Source organism: Molothrus ater, chromosome 17, assembly GCF_012460135.2.
Source record: "Molothrus ater isolate BHLD 08-10-18 breed brown headed cowbird chromosome 17, BPBGC_Mater_1.1, whole genome shotgun sequence".
Classification (NCBI taxonomy): domain Eukaryota; kingdom Metazoa; phylum Chordata; class Aves; order Passeriformes; family Icteridae; genus Molothrus; species Molothrus ater.
In genome coordinates this window covers 11,881,136-11,892,809 of record NC_050494.2, presented here as the reverse complement: position 1 = coordinate 11,892,809, position 11,674 = coordinate 11,881,136, and the positions used below count along the sequence as shown (strand labels likewise).

General features: G+C 48.0%; 1 protein-coding gene across 1 annotated transcript in view; it reads left to right on the top strand.

Annotated features, from left to right (window-relative positions):
* Positions 1-2,890: 2,890 nt before the first annotated feature.
* Positions 2,891-11,674, top strand: part of GNAS (GNAS complex locus) — a 133,550-nt gene continuing 124,766 nt past the window's right edge. Inside the window, exon 1 of the mRNA XM_036395467.2 lies at positions 2,891-3,207. Within this exon, the coding sequence (XP_036251360.1) occupies positions 2,964-3,207 (244 nt within the window). The 5' untranslated portion in view covers positions 2,891-2,963. The remainder of the gene's footprint in view (positions 3,208-11,674) is intronic.

The following is an 11,674-nucleotide window of genomic DNA, read 5'->3' as shown; positions in this document are numbered from 1 at the left end:
TGGCCACTATTTTCGACCTAAACTAAAATGCAGGAAACAGAGAAATGACAGCAAAATAAGAGTTAAGAAAAGGAAAGAACTAAAAGCAAAGACCAGATAGAATCCTCTTCAGCTAAAATTAATGGAAAACTCTCACAGGCTGTAGTGGGTGTTCAGTCATATAAACACTGAGCAAATCCCACAAATGTAGAGTCCTCTCCTTATGCCCTAAAAAGCCTTGTTATGTAACTGGTGGCAGGATTTATTTTCAGGGGTGCTCAGCCCCCTTTGTTGCTCCAGCCAGACTGTGCACAGCAGTCTCAGGGCCCATTCCAAGAGCTAAACCTTTACTCAGATGTCTTTAACCACCGTGCCAGGCTACAGCCACCTACACTGGAAAAGCTGAGTGCAGCCTGGGCCCCAGAGAGCCCTGCCAGTGGCAGGGCAGTGCCAGCAGCAGGGCTGACATGTGCTGCTTTGCATCAAGAAATGGGGCTTGTACATGTGGACCACTCATTTTAACAGCAGCGGGAGTCTCAGTTATCAGTTATTTTCCCTCCCAAAGTACAAATAAATGCAAATTTTACTCATCTACATTTCTCTTGCTGTTGTGTTTCCTAGTGTTGATCCAAGTTTTTTTGCTCGTGTGTTCATGTCTCTACTTTTAACGCTGCAGTCTCACAGTTGTTGCCTCTTTTCTTAATACTTTTTGTATTATCAGATGGCCCATTCTGCTTTTTAACCTCTTCATCTTTTCCCCACCGTGTCAGGTGGTAGAAACAACAGAATAAACATGCAGAGATCTGCAGCCCAGTGCTCAAGGAAAAGAACTCTCTATCCCCTTCCTCCCTCCTGAGAGTCAGGGAAAGGGAGATCTTGAAGGTAATTTCCTCTTCTGTCTTTGAAACTGTGTGTGATTTCAAAAAGCTGTCACTCTGTCTCATGCAGCCTTCACCCAGGTGAAACATGTGAGTTCACCCTTGCTGTCACTCTTGGCCTCTAATTAATACTGGTGTAAGCAGGGAAGTGACACATTGGCATAGTTAACAGCTGGAATTCAAGTAACTACATCCATGCTGTAACCATGGGCAGGGCCACAGCCAGGGCTACAGCAGGATGTGAAATTTCTGATTTCCTGAAACAAGTAATTTGTAAGTTTTATGAGTTATTCTAGGGGTTTGGAATAATAGGATGCGGGAAAGTCTGTTTTCCACTTTGGAATCCTACTTTATTTTCAGATTTCTACTTCAGAGGATGGACATTACAGGCAAGGTGGGCTTGGTGTGCTTTGCTGAACTTGTCACCTGCACTGGCAAAGTTTTCAGAGTAACCAAACCAAGACAGGCTGACCTTAAACTTGTCTTGCTGTGAATTGCACCAGCAGGAAAACTCTGCTTGCCTACCCCCAGAGCCAAGAGAACAAATTTATAGGCTGAATGTTCCTAGTAGTTTGTCATTTTAGTTTTTGGGTTTGTTTGTTTTCTTCACAGTCCTCAAGACAGTTCCCTTTCCTTTTGGCAGGTGCCACATGGACAGATCCCCACAAACCAGCCTGTTTCAAAGAACTGCCCTGTCTGTAAGTAAAAGATTTGTCTCGTCTCAATGTCTCTCCAAAAGGCACAGGAAGAGAAAGAAAACTATTAATAATCTTCTAGGCTGACCTTTAAATTTTCTTGTTATATTACATTCTCAGGGGTGTGTTCATCAGAAGAACGAACTCTGGGTCCCAGAGGAAAAGGCATTACAACAGTGGAGGCAGAATGAGTCATGTGGGCATCTTGAGCCTGATGTGAGATGGATTTATTCCTGCAACAGGCAGCAACTGCTGTCAAATCCTGGGCTAGCAGTGATGTGCAAAGTGAACTTCCCTGCTGTGTAGTGATTTCATTCTTACACATACTAATTACTGTACCACTTGCAGGAGATTTTGAAAGAGAAATTTGCATCAAGAAGACACCTAACTTGTGAGCAAGCACCGAGAGGGGAAATGGAGATTTCAGTGAGAACCACACGGGCTATTTGCAGAGGACAGGCTACAGCACAGAGAGCTGATTGCAAAGCTTCAATTCCAGAGTGCAGGATGTGTGGCCAGGCCCCAGAGAGCATTAGTCATCTCATAAGTAAATGCTCAGAGCTGGCCGGAGATGAGTACAAAATACGGCATGACAAAGCTGGCAGTGCTGTGCACAGCCCGTGCTGCCAGGGAAGGGGGTACAGCCACAATCAGCATCACCACCCCAGGCCAGGTAAATTGAGAGAACTGAGAAGCTGAACGTGAAGTTTGCTGTCAGAGGGCAGATGTGGTGCCTCCAAAGGAAGTTCATCAATTACTTCTCCACTGGATGACGGCATTGGTAGAAAATAACAAGAAGTCACTGACAAACATGTGTGGCAGGAAGTGAATTAAAAATGGGGCACGAAAATGGCACAGATCTTAGTGTCCTGCTCTCCAGTGGGCTCGGGTGTTGTGTCGAGGAGCTCAGGCGCAGTGTCCAGACCAGACACGAGCTCTCGGCGGAGCAGGGCTCTCCCTGGCACCGCAGCATCCTCACGATGGGATGTCGGCTCAGGTCCCGACCTGGCAAAAGCCAGGGTGAAACGTCAAACCGGCGCTGGCTCCGCTGCTTTGGGGCAGCGCTGCCCCCCGGCTGTCGCCGCAGAGACTCCGCGGGTCCCCGCCGGGCCCGGGACGCGACCCCCGCCGCTGGTGGGGGGCAGGCGGGGGGCGCGGAGCCGCTCCCCCGCGGGGCCGGGCTGCGGCGGGGGCCGCTTTCCAGAGAATACGGTAAACATGTCCGCATCACGTGCGGCCGCTCCCGCCGGCCGCGGCGCGGGACCGGCCGGGAGGGCGGGACGGGACGGGACCCGCGCTCCGCCGGCCGAGCGGGGCCGCTTTAAGAGGCCGCCGGGCGCCGCCGCCTCGCCCTGCCCGCCCCGGCGGAGAGCGATGCCCGCGGCGCCGTAGGGCGGGTGGCTCCGGCACCATGGGGCTGTGCTACAGCCTGCGCTCCCGCCTGGCCGCCGCGCACCCCTCCGCGCCCTACGGCAGCCGCGGCGAGCCGGACACCCCCGCGGCGGCAGAGCACGGGGACCCGCAGGTGCGGCACCGGCTGCGGCAGGACCTGGTGGCCAAGGAGCGGGCGGACAAGAAGCGGAGCAAGAGCATCGACAAGACGCTGAAGGCGGAGAAGCGCGAGTACAAGCAGACGCACCGGCTGCTGCTGCTGGGTGAGCGGGGCGGCGCGGTTCGGCTCGGCCCGGCCCGGCAGGTGCGGGGCCCGAGGCCGCCGCCGGTGCCCGAGCGGGCGGAGGGGGCGGCGGCCGCGGGGGCACCGGGGCGGGGCGGGCGCGCACGTGGCGGCGGCGCCGGGCGGGGGCTCCGGAGGCTCGGCGGGGCTGCGGCAGCGCGGGGGCAGCGGGGCCGGGATTTGCCGTGCCCGGCCCGGGGTACCGGGGCTGGGGGGGTTCCGTGCCCGGCCGCGCCCGCTGCCGTGTGCGGTAGGAGCCGATGGCCGGCCCGAGGGAAGGAGCACCCGCAGCCCAGGTGATGCTCGGCCAGAACGGGGCCGCGGCCGCGTGTCCCCACGCTGTCCCCACGCTGTCCCCACGCTGTCCCCACGCTGTCGGCTCACACCGAACCATGCAGCGGGACCGCGGCAGCAGCAGCAGCAGCGCGGGCGGCTCTCCCGTAAGGAGGAAGCCCGAGTTTCCGTGTGCGGGAGCGATTTGCCGTGGTCCGCTCCGCCTCCCCGAATGCACAGCGGGCAGATGCAGCCTCTCGGGCTGTGCGGTCCATCCAGTCCCGTTCACCAGCCCTTGTTCCCTGCATCGCAGCTCGTCCCTGCCCTGGAATGCGCAGGGCTCACGGGCAGGGATGCTCCTGCACGGTGACAGCACCGGCATTGCCTTCCCGAGGGTGCCCTATGGAAAGGCGCTTTAATTATGCAATTCTGTGATGTCTGAGCTTGTGTAGTACACGACCCCAACCCAAACAGGCTTAGAAAGTCCTGTATTAGCCTTCAGGTAAGTCGAAGGAGGCTGGAAATGTGTCCATTCCTCCACCCCTCAGTGCAATGCAGGTGGAATACAGGTTACCCTGAGCATCTTGGAATAGTAGAGAATATTTTCAAATGTTCACAAATAACTTAAGCGCCTCTTGCCCTTGGAGCGTGTGTGGTTCTGCAGGGCATAAACAGCAGAACTTGGCCTTCATCTTATTGGTGTGTGTTTGCAGCCTGTAACAGAGAAGCAGAATTTTAAGGAGCTTTAGAAAACAATATTGGACCTAGTTTTCTGCATCTTGGTGGTAAAAATTTCTATTCCAGAAGCAGAGCTTCTTTTGATGTGGTTGCAGCTATACTGATGCAAGTCTGTTCATAAAGGTGTCCCTCCTTCTCATGGGAAGGGGGTTGAGCAACACTTGTGGGAAGAGTAAAGCATCATGTGCTGTGACTGTTGGTAAGGAATCACACCTCTACCCAACGTGCATTCCTTTCAAGCACCCCATACCTGTAGGTGTGTTACCATTTGGTGTTTTAATGTATTTCTAGTTTGTTCTGTAGTGAACAAGTGTGTGAAGGAGGAGCCGTGAGAACTTTTCTTTCTTTGTAGATTTAATAAGTCAGAAAAAAATCCAACAGCAGGGCTAGTTTTGATGTTAATCTGCAAGCCTTTAAGTCATAAAGGCTATCTGATACAGGCTTCTGTAGGCAGTATTTCAGTTGCCTGGTTTTTAATAAAGAGCTGGGTTTTGCTGCAATGACATTGAACACTGAGTGGGTTAAACAACACATCTGAGTGGTTTGGAGTTGTCTATGGTGAAGCCAACAGAGCCTTCTTTGTCAAAATACTGATTTATAAATCTGATGGATATGAGTCAGTGTTATGCTGGCAGTCGTTTATTATATTTCAGCCTGGACTTGAATAGCAGGAAGTCACTTTTTGGCCCTCTTGTAAATCTTGGGATGCCTAAGAGACCCATTTCCCTGCTCCTTGCATGGGGACTGTCAGTTTTCCAGTTAGCTTCCTTCCCTTGCTGCTTCTCCCCTGCATCCCACTCTCACTGTTGCTTTGAGGATTTTCTGTTTCTAACCTGGAACATGAAGTTTGGGGTACATTTGGTGATCCTCCATGTACATCAGCAGGTATTGCTGCCACAGCTGAGTGTGTCTGTGCTGGGATTGCACGCACAAATTGAGCAGGAGGGTGATGATGAATGACGGGGGCAGGAGCATCCAGCTGGGATTTAAAGCTGCAGCTGAGTCTGCCTCTAAGGAATGGGGTTAGGGTGGGGAAAAAGTGCAGAGCCAGGAGCTTAAGCTGCCTCCTTAGAGCCAGGAGTGTCTCCTCGCTTGGGCTGGAGCTCAATGGCAAAAGCTGCAGTAGATACTTGGAGTTCTCACTTGTGTTCCCAGTTTTTAGGCTGACGTGCTCCTGTAGGAGTGCATTGCTGCCATGGACAGCAAGGGACACTGGGGTGCCAGCTCTCTCTGTAACAGATTTGAGATGAAAACTGCTCTGATGCTTCAGGTCTGTGCTGTCCCCAGGGCTGAATTACTTGTATCATGTGGCTGCAGTGGCTGTGCACTTCCAAGGGCTGTGCTGGGAATGTGGAGTGTTCCTTCCTATGGCCGGGCTGTGCAGGACAGGGAGTGCACAAGTCACTGTGCCTGTGCTCTGTGGTTTGGTGTTGTAGTGTGTGTGTAACTTACACAGCTGTTACTCAGAGTACCACTCACATTGTGCTCTTCAGCACACCTGATGCTTATGTTCCCACATTGTAGTTCCTTTTTTTGGGAGGACAAGTTCATCATTTTATCCAGGTGCTCAGGGGTGTGTGGTGTAGTTACTCAGTGGACAGCTTTATGCCATTAATTGATTTAGGTTTCTTTAATAATTTTCAGTCCTTTTCCATCACCACTGCTGTATAAAATCCCAAGCCCTGGAACTTCTTTTAATTTCAGTAGAGCAAAGATCTTGCATCTGCTCTGTTTTGGAGGCAATAATCTGACTGTACTTGCAGCAGAGCAGTGGGAGGTTTTTTGCTTTGTTTTTGTGAAATGCTCCACCAGGTGTAATCTTATTGGATTTTGTTTAGTGAACTGTACAAGTCACAACTTCAAGATTACAATCACTGTTTTGTTGGCAGCATAGTGTGAGTTCAGGGATACTACTGGGAATAGGAGGTGATTTTTCATTGCATGGGGTTGTTTTTTTGTTGGAGAACAATCCTGGCTCTAAAAGTCAAAGTCTGTGGTTATGGGGGAAAAGATTTTAAACTTTGTCATAAAACAATTCTATTACCCATGTGCTTTCTTACTTGTGACAGTAATGTGGGTTTTCCTCTCTATATTTTTTTTTCTTTTAAAGACTTGAAAGTATGAACCTGGTTTGCTCTAAGAGAGTGAACTTGGGTTGGTCCCCTCTCAGTGCTTTACCAATCTCTGTGTACTTGGCTTTTTCACTCTCTCAGGCTGAACTCTTGCCTATGTAAAAATACTTGTAGCTTATTCCCATCTTGAAAAGGAACTGGAGAAGAAGATACCAATACATGAATAGAGATATATGCACTTGTCATCCTAAATATTTATTTTAAACTGGAGCTTATAAAATAACAACCATTCTGTATCTTTCCTACATCAGTGCTTAAGTAAAAATGGTTTCAACAGAAATATTTATGCTGATGCAAATATGAATATAGGGTATGGAAATGGGAAGTTTTTATGGGGAAATATAGAGAAGAAAAACACACTTTAAAAAGTAGGGAAATATCAGTGTGAAGACTGGCCACAGTCACCCTCTCTGTGTGTGCTGCATGGTGAGCCCCAGCCTGCCATATAATTAAGGACTGTTTTGTATGGTTTACATTGTATTTTCTTCCCCAAGGCTGGTACTCCATTCAGGGCACAAGATGGATGTTGTGTAGTGAATGAGCAGCTATTCAATATTCTTATCCTCCTCATACAATGTGTCACCCTGTGCCCTATCTCCATCCATACCCTGTGCTGAATAAAGAACTGTTGAACTCCTCATGCTCTAGCACTGATCACTGCAGGGACTGAATGCTCCACAAATGTCAGTGCATGGCACTGCTGTGAAATGAGGTGGTACCCTCCTCCTTTTGTGGATGCTGGAGGGGGAAATGCCACCAAAGTCTAAAGCTGAAATTGTCCAAAGGCACCACTGATTTCATATCAGCCCTGTCACTAATTTTAATCCACAGAACCCAACTTTTTTGTGGGTTTTCTTTTTGGTTTTGTTTTTTTTTTTTTTTTTTTTTTTTAGTAAATACTTTCTGTATTTAGATCATGGCCCTCATTGTTGTGAACACTCAGCACTTTTGCAAAGGGAGTTTCAGGTGCCCTAAGTGCACCCAGGAGTGAGAAGCACAGCTGGTTATCCTGGTGGAAGCTCTGTAGCAGACTGAAGCTGGCCTGATTCTCCAGGGCTGCAGGTAATGGCAAATCCCACAAAATATCCCTTCTCTTGTGGTGATTCCCTCTCTTGCTAGCTTACAGGGAGGTGGTTATTTTGGCACTGCTTCTCTTGGGATGGTGTGGGAGAGGAAGACACCCAATCATAAAGACAGGCATGTGCTCGAGCACTCGACAAAATTCCATCTTGTTGACAAGATTTTAATTCACTTGCAACCAGTTTGTTTCTTGTGCCCCACGTATTATGAGCTGCAAGAGAGGGCACACACCCAGCTGAAAAGCAGGTTATCCTTATCAGAAGATCATGTAAAAGATGTACAGGACAAAATAGACTAAAAATTGTAGAGGGAATCTTTATCCTGGTGCTTCCTAATTCTCAAGAACAAGATTTTTCATGCTAAACATCTTATACCAAACTTCCCCTTTAAGAAAAGCAGGAATAGGACATAAAAAATCCTAGGGAATGCCTGTGATGTGTGTATCTTGTAGCACACTGTGATACCAGCTGCAGAGGCAGCAGTGTGCACTTCCCCAAATGGACTGTCTTTAGTGGTGAAGGAATTACAATATTTTCCAATAGGGCTCCCAATAATTACCAGATCCTACAAGAACACTTGGACATGGGAATATCTCAGTGGTTTCCATCTGCCCAGTACTTCCCAGTGCAGACATGACAATCCTGCTGTGGACAGCAAGGAGGTGGAATGCTAATTATGGATCTTCCTTTGCAGTGAGGAGCCTCTGCACAAGGAGTTCTTCAGTTCCCACTGCTGTATCCAAAATGTGATGCCTTTTCAGTCAGTAAATGGAGATCTTCTGGTTTGGAATATGTTCACCACAAACAAAAATAACTGGGAAGCTTTGCAAACTTTAAGAAAGCTTTACCCAGTGTGCAAGCAATGCTGGCTGCAGCTGTGATGTGATTTGTGATTGTTTGCTGAATCTCAGAACAACTTCATGTCCTCAGCAGTGGCACCTCTATGCTTTAGATCACTTGGTAAAGTAATTTCTCTCCTGCTCTGATTTTAAATTTCATAGGAAGGGGAGAGGCAAACTACTTCTCATGTCCTGTTTTGTTCTGTTTTGTTTTGGTTGGTTTTGTTTTGATTTGTTTTTTTTTTCCTTGACAGTTCCTGATAGTGACTTTCCTCCACATAAACAGAAAGATCATTAGCCTCAGGCAGACACATGGTGTGGAGAGCTCCAGCCAGCATATTTGAAGTCTGGCAAAGTTTGAACTGCTTCAAACAGGGTCTGGCAGTGGAAGGTGTCTGAAAAGCTGGAGCTGCACTACTCTGAGTGTGTGAGGATGGAGGGCTGCTAATGGATGGCAATGCTGTGAGAGGCAAGGTGAATGTTCTCTACAGGGATCTGGACTGCAAACTAATGACTTTCACAGTTGTAGTTAATGCTGAAGGGATGCTCTGTGCATGTGTAAGCATGAATTTTTGTGGGAAGGGGATGAGGAGTCTGAAGGATCCCCAGGACCAGCCGTGCCTGTGCAGTCACACAGCAGCATTAATGTACATAGTTTCTCCCTTTCCCCAGCAGAGATGCCATCTCTGTGTAGTGGTAATCTGGTTTTTCACTCATTAAATGCCTGATGGCATAAAGATCATCATCCATCACTCTAGAGAGGCTGCATTCATCTGTAGCCATGGATCCAATTTCAGAGTTATCTGAGAATTTTTATTTTTAAAGCTCAAACTCCACCCCAAGAGTGCTCTCTTTTTGATTTGACTTTTTTGAGCTTGTGATCCTGTTGCTTGGTCAGCACCATCTGCTTCCAGAGCAGGCAAAATGTCTTGCTTGCTTCTGTGCAACTGTTGGCAGTATTCTCCACTGGGACATCTTCAATTGAACTGTCTCCTGTGCAAGGGCTTCCCTGGAGGAAAAGTCTCAAGGAGTGCAGTTAATTACATGCAGTTCTTCCCTGGCTCCCTTAAGTTTGGGAGTGTCCTTATTCACAAATATGCATGATTTCATTGAATTTCCTTCTAATTGCCACAATTTAAAAATGTCAGGAAAAAAGCTTGGCAATTCCCTGGTGTGAGGACAGCTCAGATGCTTTTCATGTGAAAGCTCAGTTACCAGGCATATAAATCCATGGTGGTTTCAATATTCAGACCTGAAGAATGTGTCTTGAGAAGAGAAGTTGAACTCAATGACTTATTCTTATTGTTCCCCTGCTCAGTGAAGCATTTGAGAACCAAGCCATGCAAGCTTTATAAATAGCTCAGCCAAAGTTTTCTTTACTTCCTCTAATGTGTTCCCTCTGCAAAGAAAACCCACAGTGTCCGTGTCTGGGCAGCATTTTAAAAGATCTCTGTGTCACTAAAGGGCAGAAAAGTTGGTGGATATTCTCTACATTGAGGGCTGTAGAGGGGTGGCAGCAGGTGTCACACAGATGTCAGAAAGTTGATATTTTTATTTTGCCAAGTGAAGGAAGGGGATGCTGAGGAGGATGGGTTGGTTCCTAGCATGGAGCAAGATGCAGTTTTACAATCTCCAGTCTTGCTCTGTTTAGCCACTTCTGCCTCACTGTTTTGGAAGAGGGAACAAGCACTGTCACAGCTGTGCTTCCTCTGCATTATGTTACAGGAGGCTTAAACTCAAATAAGTTGCTTTTAGAATGTAATGCTTGCATTTGAGAGCATTCCTTTGACTTTGGAGTCAGTCACATTCTGACTGCTGAGGCTGCCTTGCAGAGCAGCTTGTGAGGTGTGTGCTGCTCCCTTGGCAGCCAGAAACCCGATCCTCAGCTGTAAATTGTTCCTGTCACATTGCAGAGATCTTACATTTCACTGATACCCTGGAACAGTTTGGATCGTGGGCCTGCTGCTGGTGGATGTTGTTGTGTGCCAGCCCCTGCAGGGACCGAAGGCTGGAGGAAGGGGCTCTCCGGGCTTTAGTCCTTTCTGACTCTCCAGTTTTGGTTACAGCAGTTTGAGTGGGGCACCAGCAGCTGGGCAGTGCTGTCAGGCTCTTTGCTGCAGCTGAGGAGCTGTGCTGGCTTCTTGTGGAGGTGCCAAACGCATCTGGGGCCATGTGCCCTGGAGAGCAGAGCCTGGAGTGGAAACCAGCAGATGTCTGGGTGCTCTGGTCGGGCACATCTCTCTGATGAAGAGATGCTGCTGCAGAAATGAGGGAAAAAAGGCACTTTTTAGAGTTTGACCTCCTCTTTGTCTGTGTCATCCTCATTGCACGTACACCACCTCTTCCTCTTTCCTACCCCACCCCCTACCGAACACAATTTTTAGTTTGTGGGCTGTATTTGTTTGGGTTTGCATTTTTCCTGGTTGTTTTTCATGCTGAACTCTCAGGATCACTGGTTAGCTGGGAGGTTTTCTGGAGCATGGGGGGGATTTGTGTGACTGGGACTTAACATAGGGAGGAAATGTAGATACTGAGGAGAAGAGCATGGTTGTGAGCTGGAAATCTGCATTCACATGTTTTGGGTTTTTTTAAATACCAGTTAAAACTGTCTGCTTGGAAGAAAAATACTCTGTGAAATTCTGTCTTGATGCTTTCCCTGCCTTACCTCCACACAGGAAATTCACAATTTGATACAACTGATTTTTCTATGCTGACGAAAAGCATGGAACAAATTCCTTTTAGACTGTACAAGCTGAAAGATATTTTCTCCCCTGATCCCTTAACACTACCTGGGCTCTCATTTCTCCCAGCTTCTGTGAAGTTCAGCCTCATCTGTAGCATTTTGTGGTTTTAGGTGGTGAGTGATGCAGGACTTCACGTGCTCATATTTCAGAAGAAAATGTATTTGTTTTTAACTTCAGACATTTACAAGGAAAATGCTTCTTCTCGTCTGTTTTCCCCAAACAAAAATAAACATGAAATTTGAGTGGCTAGTTCTCAAACATGTATATATCCTTGTGATTGCAGTGGGATTATTCATGTGAGCACTGTCCCCTCAGAGTCACTGTGTGCTCCCATCCCACCTGGACTCTCCATCCCCTGGGCAAGGCACAGGGACACACCTTGAAACTGGGTGTAACCACTTGAGTGCAGAACCAGCCAATGTAGCCTGAATATCACTGTCAAGCCCAAATGGGAGTTTTATGGTACAAAGGAATTTAAGAAAATGTTATTTGAAACTTTGTTTGCTGTTGAATTAATTTGCATTAGGGGGTTTGAGAATCTGTTGCTTCTAGTAGAGGTCTAAGGAAAATCTAAACACTGCAAAGGTATTTAGCGTTCAGGATTATTTTGGGAGGGGGCTGAGGAAAGGCCTGATAAGTTAT